Here is a 21,318-nt window from a genome sequence, read left to right on the forward strand (position 1 = left end):
TAGGATCCAGGTCTGGAATTACAAAAGTAATCTAAAAAGTAATCTGTTGCATATAACTGGAATTTATCATTGAGCTCAATGTATTGTGTTTAGAAATAGAGTTGCCTACTGCAACTACTTGTAACTGTTTACTACAAAGTCTATTGCATATACAAAAGTATTCTTATGAAACATCTCCTGTCGAGAAAGTATATTTTAATTCCAAGTGTTGGTTCTAAAATAAAACAAGCATATATTTTTTATATACAAACCATTGGCCTAGAGTTCAGTTATTGAGTGTGTGGAACTATTTGCTGACTGAGTGTGTACAACAAATGCTTTACACTGTCCTCTAATACTGCCTTACTGCTCGACTAGGCTACCACTTTGGAGAGTAAGGTTATATCTAACTAACCTCTGTTAACCCCTTGGGGTCTGTGGACTCTGTGCACCCTGTACCTATTAAGGAACAGTATATACAGAGCCACTTTCTTACACTGGGTACAAGACAAAACAGAGTCGGCATGGCACCCATCCCTGTGTGCCATGCCCACAACATACACTGCCCTGGCATACATCAGCCACCCTCTAGCTGGGTGCCCTATGCCAGTGGTGTGGGCACAGGAGCATGAGCCCTATGCCCTACAGTTCCCAGGTCCATTCCTGGGCACTGTAAGTGCAGTGCTGCCATTAAAGAGTATATGGTGCTGGGAGATAGTCAACACAAACTCCACAGCACCATGATGGCTTCACTGAAGACTGAGGAGTTTGGTATCAAACTCCTCAGCACATTTAACCCGCACTGATGCCAGTGCAGGATTTACTGTACAATGCACGACATTAGAGGGCATCTTAGAGATGCCCCTTGAACCTAACCTACAATCCACGTCTGATCTGAGGGGCTGCCTAGGCTGCCACATGTGAGAAAGTGGCTCTGTATATACTGTTCCTTAATAGGTACAGGGTGTACAGAGTCCACAGTCCCCCAGGGTTTGACAGAGGTTAAAGTTAGATATAACCTTACTCTCGAAAGTGGTAGCTTGGTCTAGCAGTAAGGCAGTATCAGAGGACAGTGTAAAGCATTTGTTGCACACTCAGCCAGCAAATGGTCTCACACACTCAATAACTGAACTCTAGGCCAATGGTTTATATATAAAAATATATGCTTGTTTTATTTTAGAAACAACACTTGGATTTAAAATATACTTTCTCAGAATGAGATGTTTCATATAAATATTTTTGCAATATGCAATTGACTTTTGTAAACAGTTACAAGTGGTTGCAGTAGGCAACTCTATTTTTAAACACAACAATGCATTGAGCTCAATGGTAAATTCAAGTTATTTGCAACAGATTACTTTTTAGATTACTTTTGGAATTCCAGGACTGGATCCTAGATTCAGTCCTGAGCCAGTACTCAGAATCAAGTGATGAAAGTCGACTTAATTACTGTAATGATTTTTAAACAATATTTAGCTATTTTAAAAGTTGACACTTAAAAAATATTTCAAAGAAAACAGTCAATGATTCCCTATGGAAGAAAATTCAACACCAGGGCAGTGTGTGTTGTGGGCATGGCACACAGGGATGTGTGCCATGTCGAGTCTGTTTTGTTCTGCACCAAGACACTCAGCCTGCAAAGGCAGTGTGTGTGTATCAGGGTACAGGGCCTCTAAGGGTGACACAATAAGTGCTGCTGCCCTTAGGGGCCTTCTCTGGTCACAAGATCCTGGGTACGTAGGGTACCATTTACATGGGGCTGACATGTGACCAGAGTGCCAATTGGGTTTTGACTGTTAGGCAGTTTTTAGGGAAGAAACACAGGCCCTGAGCACCTGATTGGCAGGGGTCCAGGGCACAACAAGGAAAAGTGCATCAGTTATCAGGCAAAAAGTGTGTGGGGGGCGGAGGGTTGCTGCAACAGAAACCCACTTACTTACAAACACCTCCCAGGAGTGAACAATCAGATTGCCGATCTCTGCAGACAGAGACAGCAAATACACGAATGGGAACTTCACCCTCCGGTTCTCCTGTCATACTTTCAAAGTTGGGCAGTTCCTCAAATAGATCTTTTTGCCATACAGCAAAATGTCCAAACGTTGCCTCCAGGTACCCACACCTGTTCTCCAAAGGCAATGCACTATGGATGAACTGGTCAGATATTTGCCTACGCTTTTACGTGTCTCCCACTCATTCCATTAGAGGTTCAGAAACTCAAAGATCCCTCACACTGATCTGGTAGCCCCCACATGGGCCTGTCAATTGTGGTTCACCACTCTGTTGGAGCGGTCATTAGTTCCACATCAGAAGCTGCACCTCACATCCAGTCTCCACACACAGAGCCATGGAGGAATCAGACACCCAGATCCCAAACAACGGAACCTCGCGATCTGGCTCCTGAAGTCAGTTTGGTTATCTAAATCTCCCACCAAACTGTATGAACATCAGAGAGGCCAGAAGGCCTACTACAAGAGCCTGTTAATCAGCCAAATGGAAACGTTTTATCTATTGCAATAACGACATCCATCCTCTTGATGCTTCAATACAAAATCTAATTTGTTACCTGTTGCACTTGCAGCAGTCAGGATTAGCTTACACTTCTTTCCGGATACATCTTGCTGCAGTAGCTGCTTATCTACAAAATAGGCAACACTTATCGCTTTCAGAGTGCCAGTAATCAAACCTTTCATGGAAGGACTCAAAAGAGTTATACCACCAAGACTTCCGCCTGCTTCAGTGTGGAAACTTAACATAGTCCTCACAAGATTAATGGGCCCACCTTTTGAACCCATGCATAAATGTAACCCACAGTTTCTCTCCTGGAAAACTGCTTTCCTCATTGCAATCACTTCATTGAGGAGAGTGGATGAACTACAGGCATTAACTATAGTAGAACCTTTTTTCCAACTTCACAGAGACAAAGTGATTCTTCGTACTAACCCCAAATTTCTACCTGAGGTAGTATCTGCCTTTCATATGAATCAGTCAGTTGAATTACTGGTATTCTTTCCTCAACCTGATTCTGTAGCAGAACGAGCTCTACATACCTTAGATTTCAGAAGAGCCCTTTATATTACATTGAAAGAGCAAAATCATTTCATAAGACTAAACAACTTTTCGTTGCTTTTGCACCACCACCAAAGGGCAAACCCATATCCAAGTTTGGTATTGCCAGATGGATTGTTAAATGCATTCACATTTGTTATGCAAAAGCAAAGAGAGCATTAACAATACCCCCTAGAGTGCATTCCACTTGCTAAATAGGGCTACTATGGCTTTCTTAGGGAACATCCCCATAGTTGACATTTGTAAAGCTGCAACATGGTCTACACCGCACACATTCACCAAACATTATTGTGTAGATGTGCCAGCAAGGCAACAAGCTAATGTAGGCCAGGCAGTACTTAGAACACTGTTTCAGACAACTTGAACAGCTACAGGTTAGCCACTGCTTTGGGTGAATACTGCTTTATAATCTATGCAAAGCATGTGATCTACAGCTCACATGCCTTGAACGGATAATGTTACTTATCCAGTAAGCATCCGTTCTTGGCATGTACAGCTGTAGATTCACATACGCCCACCCGCCTTTACTTGTACTTGTTGCAGTTCTCTTTTAATCTATATACATACGCATGGACATCTCTATCCTTTACTTACTAACTCCTTTCACTCCCTCTGTGGGAAAACAATCTAACAATGCAGTCGATGCCCATGCACACTATCACCGACAGGAAGAGTCACCTACCTCGTGACTGAAAAGACAACTTTGAAGAAAAACAACTTGAAACATTCTGACCCAACACTAGATGGCAGGAGTATGCAAAGCATGTGACTCTACAGCTCTACATGCCAAGAACAGATGCTTACTGGGTAAGTAACATAATCCTTTTTCCATAGGAATACATTGACTGTTTTACCTTGAAAATTGTTCTAAGTTTGGAGTTGTTTTTTTAGGAGGGCTTGAAAAACTGCAAATAACTAAAAACTGCTTTACTTACCTTTTCTCTAGATGTTCCAGTGTGATATCTAGACATAGCTCATCGAGTAGAAAAAGTAACCCATAAAGTAATATCTAAAGTAATCCAACAGTAATTTCCACTGTATTGAAAAGATTTACAAACCTGTTACAAAGACATTTTCGTTCAACTTGCTTACATTGTTCAACCTGCCTTGAAAAGTACAATTTACACTTACCTGTATCAGGCTAGCTTGGTTCTAGGAAACAAATATAACAAAATAATATTTTTGATACTAAGAAATTGGCCGGAGTTCAGTTTTAGTGTGTGACATCATTTGCTTAACACTACCGTTTGATAAAGCCTTACTGTTTGCCCACACATCCACAAATAGAGAGTAAGGTACTATCTACTTTCGCCTCTGACTACCTTTGGGATTCCACTGGACTCTGTGCACACTATACCTCATTTTAGTATAGTATATACAGAGCCAGCTTTCTACAGACCGCCACAGCACCGTAATGGCTTTACTGAAAACTCTGAAATTTGGTATCGAACTCCTCAGCAGATTAAACCCACACTGATGCCAGTGTGGGATTTTTGGAAAAATGCACTCAAAGGGCATCTTAGAGATGCTTATGAAAAACGACCAGCCTCTGGTGGGTTCCAGCCTTCCTCCACGAGACATGTTTCTGGACCCCTGGGGTGGGAGCCTTCGCTCCCAGAGCCCAGAAACAAAGCCTTTCCTGGGTGGAGGTGGTCACACCTTCCCCAGGCCATGAAGAGCCAGCTGTGGCAGTGGAGCTTCAAAGGCCTTGACACCTTTGTAAAGCGACCCCCAGCATCTCCTGCTCACAGCAGCAGGCCCCCTTCCTGTATCCCCTCCTTTCCGGCGGAAAAAATTTGCAAAGCCCCAGAAGGTGTGCCCACCTCTGCCAACCCCATCCCTCAGATGGGCCAGGCAAGGTGAAAAGGTGAAGCCCACTCTTCAGTGCCCGCCATCTTTCAGATGGCAGGCACTCTCCAATCAGGATTAGGGATTGTATCCACTCCCCCATGTGGGGTGAGCACAACAAGAGTGTAGTCATCCTAAGGCCTGTAGCCCATTAGCTACTGACCTCGAGACCCCTAAAACGCCCTCTAAGTACAGTATTTAGGGATCCAGCCTTGAACCAGCAGCTAGATTGACGCAACCTATGAAGGACGAAAGAAGACGCCCAGCAGAGAAGACTACATAGAAGAACTGACGTGGCCCCAGCCCTACCGGCCCGTCTGCAGCTTCCGGAGACCCTGCACCAAAAGTCATCTTGTCCTGCAGCCAGCGACCTCCAGAACCCCTGAGAGGACTGACTGCCTTCAACAAAGACCGGATCTCCTGTAAACAGCAGCTCTGTTCAAAAGAAACTCCCAAAACAGACTCTGAGCCTGCTGAGGACCAAGAAACCCAACACCTGGAACCACCACTGCTCCCGATGCCTACGGCCTGAGTAGCCCACTGGTCCCATCGAGGTCCCCCAGCGCTCCAGAGCCCGAGTCCACTGTTGGTTGACCCCTCCAGGTCTCCCCGACGTCGCCAGCAGCCTCTTAATGGAGACCCCTCCGCAACCGCGAGTGGCCCGGTAAGGTGAAATCTGACCTCTACAGACCCCCTCACCCCCTCCGCATCCAGCTGCCCTGCGCCCTGGAGAAGAGAACCCGAGGTGCACCTATATCCCCGAGCCCTCCATCTTACCTGCCCAGCTATTGGTTCCTCCTGAAAGTCTTACTGGACCAAGCCTGCAGCCAAAAACCAAAACCGGCAACTCCCATTGAAAACAACATAGCACCCAACGCTAAAACAGCACCCGGCCGCCGCTGTGGGTGCACCTTTTGTGCTAAACTGGATCCCCTTTGCCCTGAGCCGAACACCAGGAGCTTTGCTCCCACAACAATATGGCCTGCTCGTGAGCAGCCACTAATCAGAGGCCCCCTATACCCATTGGATAACATTGGGCCTCATCACTCTACACCCGGCCGCCCTAGTGCCGCTGACGGTGTTCCGAGAGTGCATCGTAGACCGTGGGGGGAACCCTGGTTCTAACCCCAGAATATCAAATCCCACAAATAAGTACTTACCTGCAAACCGTTGACTTAGTCTCCTTCCATAAGATTGCATTGACTGCTTTTCCATGAAAATTCTTCTAAGTGTGGAGTTGGTTTGTATGAAACACTGAAAAACTGTTAATGTACTAAAGTGAATTGCTTACCTTTTGTCTAGGAAATGTCTGTGTGATGCCTAGGCATATCACACTGATTAGCAAAAGTAACTTAAAAAGTAATCTAGAAAGTAAGGCACATAGTAATCTGTAAAGTAACAAAACTGTAATTCCGAACTGTTGACTTACCTGTAATTCAACCAACTGCATTATAACCTGCATTCAACTGTAAAACACTGCTTAAGATTTGTGCAAAGTATTATTCCACTTACCTGCACCAGCCTTGGCTTTGTTCTAGAGATAAAAATAACTAATGTTTTTGATACAAACAAATTGGTCTGAGTTCTCTCTTTTAAGCTGTTGCATTGGCTTCTCATACAAGCCACAACATATTTTCAAGTGTTCGGCTTTGTATCATTTGATTGGTTTAGTTAAGAATAATTATTTTCTGATCTCATTTAGGAGGCGTGAAAGATCAAGAGAAAGGGACCACAGCAGATCAAGAGAGAAGAGCAGACGTCACAAATCCAGAAGTCGAGATCGTCATGAAGACTATTACCGTGAGAGAAGCCGAGAACGTGAGCGGCACCGGGATCGAGAAAGAGATAGGGACAGAGAGCGGGACCGAGAAAGAGAATATCGGCACCGTTAACATAGGTGGGTAGCTAAGGATTTCTCTCAAGCTTCTTGTCTTGTTAACATTAACTACTTTAGTTTTATCAATTCCTCAGCAAATACTGCAAGTCCATGGTTATGGTATTGCCACCACACACAATCTACAGATGTCTGTGGTAAGTATTGCAGGTAATCATTTGGTAATGTTTTATAGATTTACAGTTTTTGCATAATTTTCTGTTCCTGGTTGGAATTGTGATTAAGCACATAACGAAATGCTAGTAGAGCCATTGGTTTCTAAAGTCCTCTTTATTTTATAGATGAGTCTGTTATTGAACTATGTGAAAGCTGAGGGGTTACATCAAAAGTGTCTTGAGGGATTTTTAATGGGAACCAAATTAAGGAAAGGGTCTAATTTGTTGGGTCATTTGAAATCTGAGCATGACTTCCATACTCTTTGTTTGGGTTGGAAGGCGTATGCCTGAATGGATGGATGGTTGGAAAGTAGAGGGCGGGTCCATTAGTGACCTTTTCCTTGGAAATCTAGTGTTTGGTTTTGATAGTATGGCAATAGAATATGGTACTGTTTTGAGATGGTCTCCTTGCTGGACAGATGTGCCTCTATGCAATGATTTGAATCCACCTTGGCACTGAAACCGTGCTTGATAATGTTCTGCGAGTAACTACTTCCTTGTAAGATTTTCACATCTATTGTACAGTATTGCTACTGTTTACACTTTTGGCTTTTCTGAAGCTGCTGCCATTGGACTATGAATAGCGTTTACAATTGGAGTAATAGTGTCATTTATGAACTGTCTCAGACTGTCGGATCTTGAAATATTTGATAGAGCAATTTTCTTCTTAAATAAAAAAACAAAGATAATTCTGTCTTAAAATGTATTATTATGTAGATTTAAAAACTAGCTAGGCTCAAGGGAGAGTAAGAGGTTACAGGATCATATCCTGTGTCATGTTCTCCAAGAGGATTGCCAAGTTGTTAGTGTGCACTTAAATGTCCCAGAATAGAAGTTGAACACTTAATGCTTACTTATAGAAGTGAACAGAGTTAAACATTTCCAACACATTATAACTCAATTAAGTCCTGATTCGAATGTCACGTTAATTGAGAAAAAGAAAAATACTTTGCGAATCATTAAAAAGTCCAGCTAAATCTAAAAAATAAACAAATAACTGATAGTCTCAACACCTAAGGTGAGTTTGAGCCTAATTGTAACCCTTCTGGCACGGAATGAGTTGGGTGATGCAAGCTCTCAAGTGTTGCCAGAATTTGAATCTCTGCTGGTCCAGGCCGGAAGCCAGAGCCAACTAGAGGGTCCATGTTTTTTGGCTCCTTCAATAATGAGTGTGAATCCTGTTGTTCTCATATGTAGATTTTGTAGACATCTGATCTCAGTCTCTCCAGTCTAGCTTGTTTGGACTGTCACTTGTTATGTATATTGAGCTCAGGCACAACCCAGCGTCTGCTCCTGTTGTCATGGGAAATGGACCACTCAGAAAAGAGGAGATGACTGAGTTTCACATAAGGCAGAGGAAACCAACTCTGACTAAAAAGAATGGACCGGTGACCTCCATTCACCCTACTGGTAATGTGAGTCTGTGGTGGGAATAAGTAATGCATACAAATTAGCTAGGAAGCCATTAACCTAGATGCTGGTTACACACCAGAAGAGAGCCTGACCCCCAAGATTTTACAACCCCAAACGAAAGTGTAACACCAAGGAGACGATGCAGAACACCAGAGGGCGGTCACGTCAGAGGTGAACACTTCTACCATAGAAGCACAGCACTTCCTTGTTGACAAAACTAAAGAAGAACCTGTCGTAGGAAAGATCAAATTACCATCCCACATTAAGTTGGTGAACTTTGGCACTTGAAAAGTATCCAGTAAATACCATGCCATCATTATAAACCCCAGTGGAAGCAAACATTCCAAGCAAGTGGCAGATTAACCTGAATATGCAGCACTATTTGTGTAATGCCTCAAGTCATCCCCATGTCATTTCTAAATGCAGCACAGTGAATGCTGCCCACGTCAAGAGAAAGTTTTAGCTGTACTTGGATAGTTGGCTCCAGAAAGCTGATTTACAACACCCAAGATTATACCAGACGTTCTACTAAAATTAAGAATCTTGAGTCCAGATACACTACAGCAATATACAAATCAGTCAGAGGAATTTGTACCTAAGAGAAGGCAAAATGATCTCAAAATGCATCTTTATGTGAATATGTAGTTAACTTCAGATACGACTTTGCCGTGAGGAAAAAACATCCTAGTGCCATACCCATTTTTGTCCCTTCGACCTCATGTGGCAGAAAGTGAGGACTATTCAGGAATGCCTCCAAGACCAGTGGTACCAGAGGGCATGGCAAATGTAATGCATTGTAACTTTGGCAGCCCTGTCTCTCTGCTTTTTTGGGGGGGGGTTGGTGCCAGAAAAAGAGTTCCCAAACAGGAATGTTTACCTCCAGAGACATCTCTTCAAACATTGTTATAGTCATCCAGAAAAATTACCCAATCAACACATTGTTGTGATGAACATGACTTCATTAAATACTCATGCTGGTCAACTGATATTTCAAGGAAGCAGATTATAGAACGAAATATTACACTTTGTTACAGAATTAAACACAAAATGCCAAGACTGCACAGCCTGATTTCCCGAATCAAGCTCCCTTGCGTTTGTCATTTTAATTTGTTTCTCAGGTGCTTTTAGCTATGCTTTTCTCTCTTGCCGAAGTCGCAATCAAACTCAGACAATCCAGACAAAGGATGTTGCTCATAGCTTCAATATTGAATGCTCCTGTTGTCGTACAAGAGATTGCTTTGCAGGCTGTTTCTAATAAATAAGAGGCAACCTCTTACATCAAAACCTTTTGTTGGTGTACTTGACCCACCTCTTATGACTTCCTTCCAAATTGATCTTCCGCTACACTTCTATATGCCTTTAAATGTCCAAGATTCTGTATTTGATCCCTAGAGAATCAAATAGACCAGAACACTTGGGGAAATTTGGCTTGCAGTTTGCTCCATTAAGCCATCTCTAATCCACAGCTTGATGTTGAGGTGACGGCCACCCATCCAGCCTATAGCTAATGGCATTGGCCAGCACCATTGCCAGGTGTAAAAATATACATTGCATTTTCTTGCTCCTTGTATTTTTGTGCATACCTTAATATTATGCCTCCTGGGTAATTTCATGCCATGTGCAAGAAGGCGGCTCCATACTCAGCCCCCGCCCATCATTGTGGGCAAACTGCAGGCCAAGATGGATACATCTTACTCAGTGTTGCTGGCACTAAATATGTGCAATGTAAAAAATGTAAGTGAATTAATATGATTCTGGCATTTCCTGACACTCCGGACTAATTCAGTTGCAACCACCATTCTTTGTCAGTGATTGAGACATCCAAATCAGCATCACAGGCGTGTCTAGACTTGCATATAGGTTTAGGTCTATCAAGCTCTGTGGCTTTGTACACCAGTATGACTAAATGTCGGCCCTCATCATAGCGAAGGACACCATCCAATGCGTTTGATGTGGGTGGAGTATTGGGGAAGTCTGTCCAAATTTTCCGCGCTGTGCTAGCCAGTTTAGTGTACTGCAAAAATTGCCCCGGGCCAATCCTGAAGGCATCCTGCGCTTCTATGGAACGTAAGGAAGGTCTACTCAGGGTACACATCACTAAGAAGCTGGCATCCTTTCTCCCGCCACCCCTTAATAACCAGGGTGCCGCTGATACGGCAGAAGAGATGCAAGTCTCATATGTTCAGCTCACTAGCAAAAGGTGAATGAATGTCTGACCACCCTCAAAACAGTCCTCCCCTAAATAACCTCAGTCTGGAGTACTACATAGGGAAGAGCTATAAAGTGTCCAGACCTCAGCCCCTCAGAAGTAGAACGGGCATAGTCTCCACCCCATGCATTCCTTGCAGGAGACTTTTTTTCTCAGTTGTCTTCTGTAGTCAACCACTTGGAAGCAACCAAGACCTCTTGCCCCTCTCTACTGTACCTCTCTGCCCACACTAATGATACCAGAACTCATTCAGTTTCTTATAAAAGGGGCCTCAAGCAAGTTAGTGTGTCTTGGAGGCGATACAGACAAAATGGCTGGAGGATCATCTTTGCAACCGCGACGCAACCTGATAATGACCTGTTCCAAAACCGCATGGTGGAGATCAACCCGTCCATCACTCGTCCCATATTGTAGGCATATTGATTATCTGTTGTCTGCACAATCTGAACGTGAGGAAGTGACTGTATTTTCAAGGTTAGCCACCTCTTATTGCCTGGTATTTGATGTGATTTGATTGTAGTGCTTAGGGTCCCTGCCAACTAGCTACCCTGTGCAATTGCTTCGTCAAACCTATCGACAATTGGTACTTCTGCTCCCTGGGTACCTGAAGTCTGGAAGCTGAAGAGTGCCCCCCGGTACACCCTCGCTTGGACCATGCCACTGCAGCTTGAGGTGAAAAATGAGCACATTGCACCCTGCCTGGGTGCCATTCCAGCCAGCACTACCTGAAGGTATAGGCAAGTCACCGGTCTAGCACGCTTTACAGCCCTAAGGCAGGATGCACTATACCACAGGTGAGGGCCTGCCTGCAGGAGTAGATATGCCCCTATAATACTTGTCAATTCTTAAATATTGTAAGAGTAAGGGAAGCCATAAGGAGTACATGGGCTGGAAGATCCCCAGCACCATGATGGCTTCATTGAAACCAGTAGTGTTTGGTACCAAACAACTCCTTGTAATAAATCCACATTGATGCCAGTGTTAGATTTATTAAACCATGTACTAAGAAGTGCCCCTTGAAAACCTACTGAACCTAGGCTGGGCACTGACTGGCTTTAGGCAGCCTGCCACACGCAGACATGTTTCTGGACCCCTGGATGGGAGAGAGCATTACGTTATTGTTTGGCCAGGACTAAAGTTATTTGTTTATGAACATCAGAGAATCCCATTATGAAAAAGGAAAAGTTTCCTAGCTTGTTGTTCTAGCTCTTCACCGTTACTAGTGAGTAACTTTCCTTCATTTGCAGGTTTCCTAATTTCAGATAAAGATTAAATTATTGTAATCCTGTTTTTGTTGATTAATCTGAACACTGGGAGATTTTTCGACCATACTAGATAAACTTTTCATCACTTAAGATCAGTTTTGTAAGTGCAATTAACACTATTGGGAGTACTGAAACTCTTGCTTTCCCTCCATGTAATTTAGGTTTGTCTGTTGAGCCCTTGTATTATGTAACTAGCTTGACCCTAGGCAGGGAGCTGTTTACTATCTCACTTTATTTAAAGTACCATGACCAGCACTTGGTGTGCTGTTTGAACACTATGTCTTTGCAGGCAATCTTAGCATGTAGGCAGTGTGTGTACCTTTTAGCCATGGGAGATTTACGGACATTGGTTGCTGCTGGGCCTGGCTTACTTTTTAATAATCAAATTTACTGTGTAGCAGATTGAAACAGAACTGATGGGCCTGGGCTAAAAATTAGAGCCTCTCCTTCCAGATCCTACCTTCAGACTCCAGTAACAAAGTTTAGAATTGCAGTCTAGGATCTTTTTAGTATTGAGTAGTTCTTTGGAAGAATATTGCATCATCTGTGTCTTACACCCCAACTAGAAATGTTCATTAAACATCCCTGCTCCAAGCAGTTTACCCTCGAACTAAACCTTTGCTAATCCTCACTGCCTTTGTCCTAAATGACACACTTCCAAGGTACAAGAACGGGTGGAAGATTTATCGTATACGTAAATCTACTCTATCTTATTGAAAGTTAATCTGAATATGTGACAAATCAAGGTTAATTGCATTCTAAGAGTAAACACATTTCCAAAAATATTAATGCAATTGATTATACTGGCTTTCTGAGGACCAATATTTCTCATCATCACCTTGAGAATACATCAACAAATAATTCACACATTGACAGACAACTATTGTATTATAGAAAAGACACCCATAGTATAGAAGCATATTTTAATAGTCTTTAGTATATTCAAAACTCAAGAAAAATAAGTCATGTGATCTGTGTTGGTCACAGGTTATAACAAATATATAGCTAAATTCGGGTCAGATATGCAACCCATTGTGGCCTATTCTGCAGTAGAGTACTTGTCAAGCTTTCTCCTTTAGTCTGATTGACTTTCTTTCTCCTGTGCGGCTGTGTGTTAAATATTGATTTGCCCTTAAATGAATTTGGGTGAAATGACTCCAGTTTTTGTTACTTCACGTGAAAAAGGATAGCTTCTCCAGAATTGAGTTTCACAGATTTTTGGCCTAGTTTCATTCCCCATTTTTAGGCTGGAAATCCACACTGTTCGAAAATAGCAGTAAACCTATAATAATGTGCGCTAAGGTATACTTAACTGAAAGAAACAGTTCTCGATTCCTTGCCTTAAAATTACCCCCAGGCGTCAGACTGAATCCGGAAACTTTCGTCAGCAGTACCCCTGTGCGCCGGAAGGTGGCGGCGGTCGACTCTGCATTCGGTGTCATGGTCCGGGGGCCAGCAGCCAGTCCACCAACTGCCCGCCCCCCCCTTGCCTGCAGCAGCCTGCAAACCCTCTTAGACCGACCTTTCAGGCTCATCAAACGCCAGTGGGCATCAGGAATCGCCATCACCTCCCCCACTGGCGCACCATCACTTCGAACAGGTGGGTTTTGCAGATAGTCCAAAGGGGCTACTCTCTCCCCTTCGAGACTACCCCTCCAGCCATGCCACTGTGATACCACCACATGTCGGAGGATCACCTGGCCTATCTCCAGCAGGAAGTTACGGCTCTCTTGGCCAAGGGAGCCATCGAGCGCCTTCCTGTCCCAGAAGTAGGTCGTGGTTGTTATTCGCATTACTTTCTGGTTCCCAAGGAGAAGGACCTGCGTCCTATCTTGGATCTCAGGGACGTCAAGATGTTGACGCTTGCTCAGGTCTTGTCTACCCTCGAACCGCAAGACTGCATGGTAGCGTTGGACTTACAGGATGCTTATTTTCACATTCAACATACGGTTCACGGTAGACCACGAGCACTTTCAGTTTACCGTGCTCCCCTTTGGCCTTACCAGCGCCCATGTGGTCTTCAAGAAAGTGATGGTGGTGGTCGCACCTCATTTGCACAGATCAGCGGTTTCAGTTTTCCCCTATCTCGACGACTGACTGTTGAAAGCGGGCTCGCCCAGGCAGTCTTCTCCCACCTCCAGACTACGGCCGACCTCCTGCATTTTCTGGGAATCTCCATCAATGTGCCGAAGTTGCACCTGATTCTCTCTCAGAAGCTCCTCTTCATTGGAGCGGTTCATGGACAAGACCACCGCCATGTGGTATTGCAACAGACAGGGTGGGGTGGGGTTGTGGACCCTATGTCTGGAGGCTCTCCGCCTCTGGACATGGCTGGAACATCAGGGCATTTCCTTGGTGGTTCAACACCTGGCAGGTTCTCTGAATGCTAGGGCAGACGAACTCAGCCGCAGGTGCATGATGGATCACGAATGGCGTCTTCACTCGGAGGTGGTGCAATGTCTCTTTCAACAGTGGGGAGAGCCTTGGTTAGATCTATTCGCCACCAAAGAGAATGCGCAATGTCAGCAATTCTGCGCGTGGGAATTTCCAAGGCGGCACTCGCTCGGCGATGCTTTTCATTGCGAGTGGGGTTGCGGTCTGTTGTACGACTTTCTGCCTATACCACTTCTGACCAGATTGCTGAAGATCAGGCGCGACCAGGCCCAAGTCAGCAGGGGACTGTCCTCCACCCGAACCTGTCCAGCCTTCACCTCCTTGCGTGGAGATTGAGCTGCGGCAGTTGACGTAGTTTGACCTACCTCTCGAAGTCTGCGGTTATCTTTCCAGCCAAGCGTCCCTCCACTAAGACTGTATACGCCTGCAGATGGAACAAATTTGTAGCATGGTGCGCAGCAAAGGCTGTGGGTCCCCTTTCTGCGGTTCTCTTATTCCTCCTATCTTTGGCCCAGCAGGGCTCTGCTCTGGGCACTTTGAAGGGCTGCCTCTCAACTATTTCAGCTTTTCTTAGGCTTCCTGATCAGACTTCTTTTCAAGTCCCCTGTTGTAAATAGATTCCTTAAGGGCATTACTCATCTTTTTCCTCCTGTTCCCTTCGTAATGCCCCAGTGGGACTTAAACTTGGTGCTTACCCATCTTATGTGCGCTCCCTTTGATCCGCTACTTAACTGTCCTCTCATGCTTCTTACTTTGAAAACTGCCTTTCTGGTGGCCATCACTTCTGCACCCAAGGTGAGTGAGCTACAAGCTCTTTCTTCCAAGCCTCCCTTTCTGGCTGTCCATCCGGACAAGGTCGTCCTTAGAACTAGATCTTACTTTCTTCCCAAGATGGTTACTTCTTTCCACTTTGGCAAAACCATCACTCTGCCCACCTTCTTTCCGCCTCCGCATCTTTCAAACTAGGAAGAAAGGCTCCACTGTCTAGATCCAAAACGTGCGCTTTCCTTCGAACTGGATCGCACAAAGCAATTCCGGGTGGGCGACCAGCACTTTGTTGGTTACGTGGGCACTAAGAAAGGTCGGGCCGTGCACAACTCTACCATCTCCAGATGGCTCATTCTGTGCATTAAAGCTTGCTATTATTTGGCAAAGAAGGAGCCTCCAGTGGGACTGCCCGCTCATTCCACCAGGGCGACGGCAGCTACTACTGCTTTGGGACGAGGAGTCCCCCTAAATCACATCTGTCAGGCAGCTACGTGGGCATTGCTGCACACGTTTTTAGAAACACTACTGCCTGGACAGCCAAGTCCGGGGAGACAGCTTCTTTGGTCGTTCTGTTCTCCAGGACTTTCTAGTATGAACTTGGTTCGCAGACCCATCTCCGGGGTTGGTATTGCTGGGGTATCACTTCTAAGGTAAGGAATCTATAACTGTTTCTTTCAGATGAACAAGTAACTTACCTTCATTAATGATATATCTGTAAGAAACATTGTGTTCGAGGCATATGAGCTGCAGATTGTACACTATGCATAGATCGCAATCTGGTGTTGGGCTCGGATGCTTGCACTTTGTTGTTGTCTTGGAAGAGTCTTTTGTAGTCACGAGATAGGTGACTCCTCCCTTGGACGATAGTGCGCATGGGCATCGACACCATCCTCAGATTGTTTTTTTCCGCCATTGGGTTCGGATGTAACCTCTGCGCTCTACCTTTTCGATGCGCAAGCCATCTACAACTCGACGGTATTGTTTTCGATCGCGTGATCTTCAACGTGCATCTCAACTACTAGATTCCAGTCGTCGACGCTGGCCACTGGGCCTATCGACGCCGTTCGGGCCTACAGCTCATGGAAAGGACTCCATTTTAAAACATGCCCCCAGTGTGGAGCGAAATTCCCACACAGTGACCATAACAAAGTCTGTAACCTGTGTCTCTCGCCCAAGCACGATGAGAACAATTGCCAGGCCTGCACCTCTTTTTGATCCAAAAAGACCATCCGGGATCGCCGGGCCCGACGACACATCATGGCGCAGCAAGCAGCTCAAGCACCAGTGGACATCTTCGATGAAGGCCCCGATGTCCTGGAGGAGGATTTTGAGGACCTGGAAATAGTGTCCGAAGCCGATGACTCAGACAACCACATCACTCCTGGTCAACGAGTGAGTACAATTGCCCCTACCCGCACCGAAGATGGGAGAGCAACCTACTCCCAAAAAGAAGTAGTCTCCGACCACCTCGATGCCAAAAGAAATGACATCGGATCCGAAACCAAAGCATTCGGAACTGAAAAAGAATTCCGTCTCCATAGCCAAGCCAAAGGACCCCAAACCACCTCCCAGGGCCTCGGAGCAAAAATACAAACCCCGCTCGGACCCGAAGATGTCGGCGCCGAAAGCGGTCACCGAGGAGGAAGATCTTTTCCGACCAGATCCTGTCGATCCGAAACAGAAAACTCTCAATATACTCCCCAAAACAGGACATGTGGCTGCTGTTCCACACAAGAAGAGGAAGCTGGACACACCAGACACTCCTGCAGTGCCTGTGAACAAAAGACTGTGCCCCTTCACCTATACGACCCTCTTCTCTTGTCCTTCCTCCTAAGCCGGTCTCTCCTCCACATCCTCCAAGACTTCCATCATACTCACCACCACCACACGATGATGATGATTTAGGTGGTGGGGGAGGCAACAATGACCCTTACACTGACCCTGATGACCACACGGACGTATCACAGGACGTTTGGAACGATTATGATAACCCAATAGATCCCCCAGACCTCCCTGATCCCCAGGCATATCCAACAACGCCATCTCCCCCCAGATTACTATATTGGCTTTGGTCAGCTTGTAAATAGAGCTGCTCTCTACCATGGTGTTCAGATGCATTTTGACCCTGCAGACGAGGACTTTCTTCTAGACACCTTCGAACAGTCACATAAGACTGTCCAAACCCTCCCAATGCTAAAGGGGGTCACTAAACATGCCCCTGATATATTCAAGGACCCTGTGAGAGCTAGAATTCTCAATCCCAGGATTGACAAAAATATAAACTCGCTCCCCATGATCCCGCATACATCAAGGGGCAACTTCCCTTAGACTCACTAGTGGTAACTAATGCTGGGAAACGTGCCAACTCTCAAACCTCCGGTGATGCACCAACTCCGGATAAAGAATCTAATTTGTGAGATGCCTCTGGCAAGAGAGTTACTGCACAAACAGCAAATCACTGGCGCATAGCCAACACACAAGCATTGCTTGCTAGGTACGATAGGGATCACTATGACCAACTAGAAACCCTATTACAACATTTACCTGAACAATATAAAATCCAGGCAATTGATTTAATTCAGGAGGGCAATTTAATAATCAACACATCAATCAAGTGTGCCCTTGATGCAGCTGACACAGCCTCTAGGTCCATTAACACTAGTGTGTTACTCAGACGACATGCCTGGTTACGCATCTCAGGCTTCAAACAGGAGGTACAAACAACTATCCTCAATCAGCCGTTCAATCAGGAACAACTTTTTGGACCAGCTGTACACACCACTCTAGAGAAAATGAAAAAGGACACGGAGACTGCTAAATCCATGGGGGCATTACAGTATCCATCCACGCGTGGTTCCTTTCGTCGCTCCTTCTATAGAGGAGCATCCAAAAACATTGGAACAGACACCGCCTCTTCCTACAAAACCACCACGCAAACATCCCCCAATAGAGGATGTTTTAGAGGCGGATACAGGGGAAATAACAAAGGGAGAGGCTGAGGTAAACACAACACTCGCGCCTCCCCAACTAATAAGCAGTGACTTCCCTCCACTCCCTCCAGACAATTCCATTCCGGTTGGAGGGAGACTCTAACAGTTCCTACCTGTCTGGAATTCCATCACTACAGACAAGTGGGTAAAACAAATTATCCAGTATGGTTACTGCCTGGAACTTACAACAACCCCACCCACCATACCACCCAAACAGCGTCCAATGTCCACGGAACATCTCACACTCTTAAATCAAGAGGTTCTCTCACTGCTTCAAAAGCAGGCAATAGAACTAATTCCCTTGCAGCATCAAGGAACAGGTGTTTACTCGCTGTATTTCCTAATCCCCAAAACGGAGGCACCCGAAGGCCAATACCCGACCTCAGACGCCTCAATCTCTACATAGTCCGATCATTTTCATATGATCACTCTTCAACAGGTCCTCCCACTACTTCAACAAGGCGACTTCCTTGTCACACTAGATCTCAAGGATGCCTACTTCCACATTCCCATACACCCTGCTCACAGGAAGTATCTAAGGTTCATAGTGGACGGACAACACTATAAGTTCAAAGTCCTTCCATTCGGGGTGACCACTGCACCCAGGGTGTTCACAAAGTGCCTTGCAGTAGTAGCAGCACACTTGAGAAGACAACACATCCATGTCTTTCCATATCTTGACGACTGGCTGATAAAAGCCAAGTCATTTATCCAGTGTGTTCATCACACTCCTTAAACCATCCAGCTGCTACACCACTTGGGATTCACAGTAAACTACATCAAGTCAAATCTTCAGCCCTCCCACATACATCAGTATCTAGGGGCCACCTTAGACACCTCCAGAGCTCTGGCCAATCCAGCCAGGATAACCAGTATGCAAACACTAATCACCAAATTTCAGCCACAGCATTCCCTCTCAGCAAGGGTATTAATGCAACTCATAGGAATGATGGCCTATTGCATTATTATCGTACCTCATGCAAGACTTCAGATGTGCCCCTTACAGGAATGCCTAGCACATCAGTGAAACCAGGCTCAAGGACAACTTACAGATCTGGTGTTGGTGGACAGCCGCACACATTGCTCTCTGCACTGGTGGAACACACAAAACCTTTCCAAAGGGCGGCCGTTCCTAGAGCCGGTTCCACAGATAGTGCTAAAAGCAGACACATCACTCACTGGCTGGGGAGCCCATCTCCTAAACCACACAATTCAAGGCAAGTGGACCACTCAACAGAAAGTGCTCCACATCAATCACCTAGAATTACTGGCAATATTTCTAGCATTAAATTCATTCCAAGTACATCTACATCACAAAACTGTCGTAGTCCGAACGGACAATATGACCGCCATGTATTAATACAAAAACAAGAAGGCACACATTCTTTGCAGCTGTCTCAGCTGGCACAAAGCATATGGAGATGGGCCATTCCACAAAACATACCTTCTGGCAGAACATCTTCCAGGAGTTCACAATCAGATTGCGGATCTGCTAAGTCGACAGACACAGCAGATACATGAATGGGAACTTCATCCCCAAGTTTTTCAACCATTTTTCCAAATGTGGGGACAACCAGACCTAGAACTGTTCGCCACACACACAAATGCAAAATGCCCAACCTTCGCCGCCAGGTTTCCACACCCGTTGTCCAAAGGCAATGCGATATGGATGAACTGATCAGGCAGATTTGCGTATGCTTTTCCGCCACTCCCACTGATTCCCCTAGTAGTACGCAAGCTCAGACAACAGTCTCTCAGGATGATCCTGGTAGCTCCCACATGGGCACGGCAACCATAGTTCACAACACTACTGGAACGCTCAGTAGTTCCAGACCAAAAACTACACCTCTCCCCAGCATTGCTAACGCAGAACCGTGGAGATATAAGGCACCCTGATCCAGGTCAACTGAATCTAGCGATCTGGCTCCTGAAATCCTAGAGTTTGGTTATCTTAACCTTCCGCCGGACTGTATGAACATCATTAAAGAAGCCAGACGCCCTACTACTAGAGCTTGCTATGCAGCAAAATAGAAAAGCTTTGTCATCTACTGCAATAACAATAAAATTGATCTGCTGGATGCTTCAATCCAGGACATCATTTGCTACACTTACAAAGGTGTAATCTAGCATATTCATCCATACGATTTCATCTAGCAGCACTTGTCGCTTATTTACAAAACAGACAACACTTATCACTATTTAGAGTACCTGCAATTAAAGCCTTTATGGAGGGCCTTAAAAAGATAATCCCCCCCCCCCCTCCCAGACTGCCACCCTCTCCAGTGTGTAATTTAAACATTGTTCTTACCAGGCTTATGGGTCCCCCATTTGAACCTCTACATAAATGTGAACTGCAGTTCCTCACATGGAAAGTAGCTTTCCTTGTCGCAATTACCTCTCTCAGAAGGGTAAGTGAGAGCCAGGCTTTAACCATACAGGAACCATTGTTACAAATGCATCGTAACAAAGTGGTTCTTAAAACAAATCCAAAATTCCTTCCCAAAGTAATCTCTGCTTTTCATCTTAACCAATCAGTTGAGTAACCGATGTTTTTCCAAAACCCAGACTCTGTAGCAGAGAGAGCTCTTAACACACTAGATGTCAAAAGAGCTCTACTTTATTACATTGACAGGACTAAGCCCTTTAGAAAGACAAAACAACTGTTTGTAGCCTTCTCACCACCTCATAAAAGTAACCCCATCTCCAAAGCTGGGATTGCGAGGTGGATAGTAAAATGCATTCAAATATGCTACCAAAAGGCTAAAAGCACATGAACAATTCCTCCTAGAGCGCATTCAACACGCAAACTAGGGGCTTCCATGCCATTCTTAGGGAACATTCCCTTGGATGACATCTGTAAAGCAGCAACATGGTCTACACCACACACCTTCACCAAACACTATTGTGTTGACGTGCAGGCTAAGCAACAAGCTTCTGTAGGCCAAGCTGTTCTTGAAACACTTTTTCAAACTACTGCAACAGATACAGGTGACCACCGCTAGGGGAGACACTACTGTACAGTCTATGCATAGTGTACAATCTGCAGCTCATATGCCTCAAACAGATAATGCTACTTACCAGTATGCATCTGTTCTTGGCATGTAGAGCTGCAGAGTTGTACACGCCCACCCGCCTCCCCGGAACCTGTATCTGTTCCAGTATTATCTTAATTAGATACATTCACATGGACATCTTACTTCTTACTGACTCCATTTCCCATCATGGCGAAAAAATATCTGAGGATGGAGTCTATGCCCATGCGCACTATCTTCCAAGGGAGGAGTCACCTATCTCGTAACTGCAAAAGACTCTTCCAAGTCAACAAAAAAATGCAAGC

At 45.1% G+C, this 21,318-nt stretch overlaps 1 protein-coding gene across 4 annotated transcripts in view; it reads left to right on the forward strand.

The window, feature by feature from the left end:
- The window catches only part of CPSF6 (cleavage and polyadenylation specific factor 6), a 389,871-nt gene that overhangs the window by 339,869 nt on the left and 28,684 nt on the right, over nt 1-21,318 (forward strand). For all 4 annotated transcript variants that reach the window (XM_085653879.1, XM_085653881.1, XM_085653878.1 and 1 more), the window contains one exon: nt 6,596-6,790. In XM_085653879.1, coding sequence (XP_085510005.1) covers nt 6,596-6,785 — 190 coding nt within the window. In that variant the 3' untranslated portion in view covers nt 6,786-6,790. The remainder of the gene's footprint in view (nt 1-6,595; nt 6,791-21,318) is intronic.

This window comes from Triturus cristatus, chromosome 4_1 (genome assembly GCF_964204655.1).
Source record: "Triturus cristatus chromosome 4_1, aTriCri1.1, whole genome shotgun sequence".
NCBI lineage: Eukaryota > Metazoa > Chordata > Amphibia > Caudata > Salamandridae > Triturus > Triturus cristatus.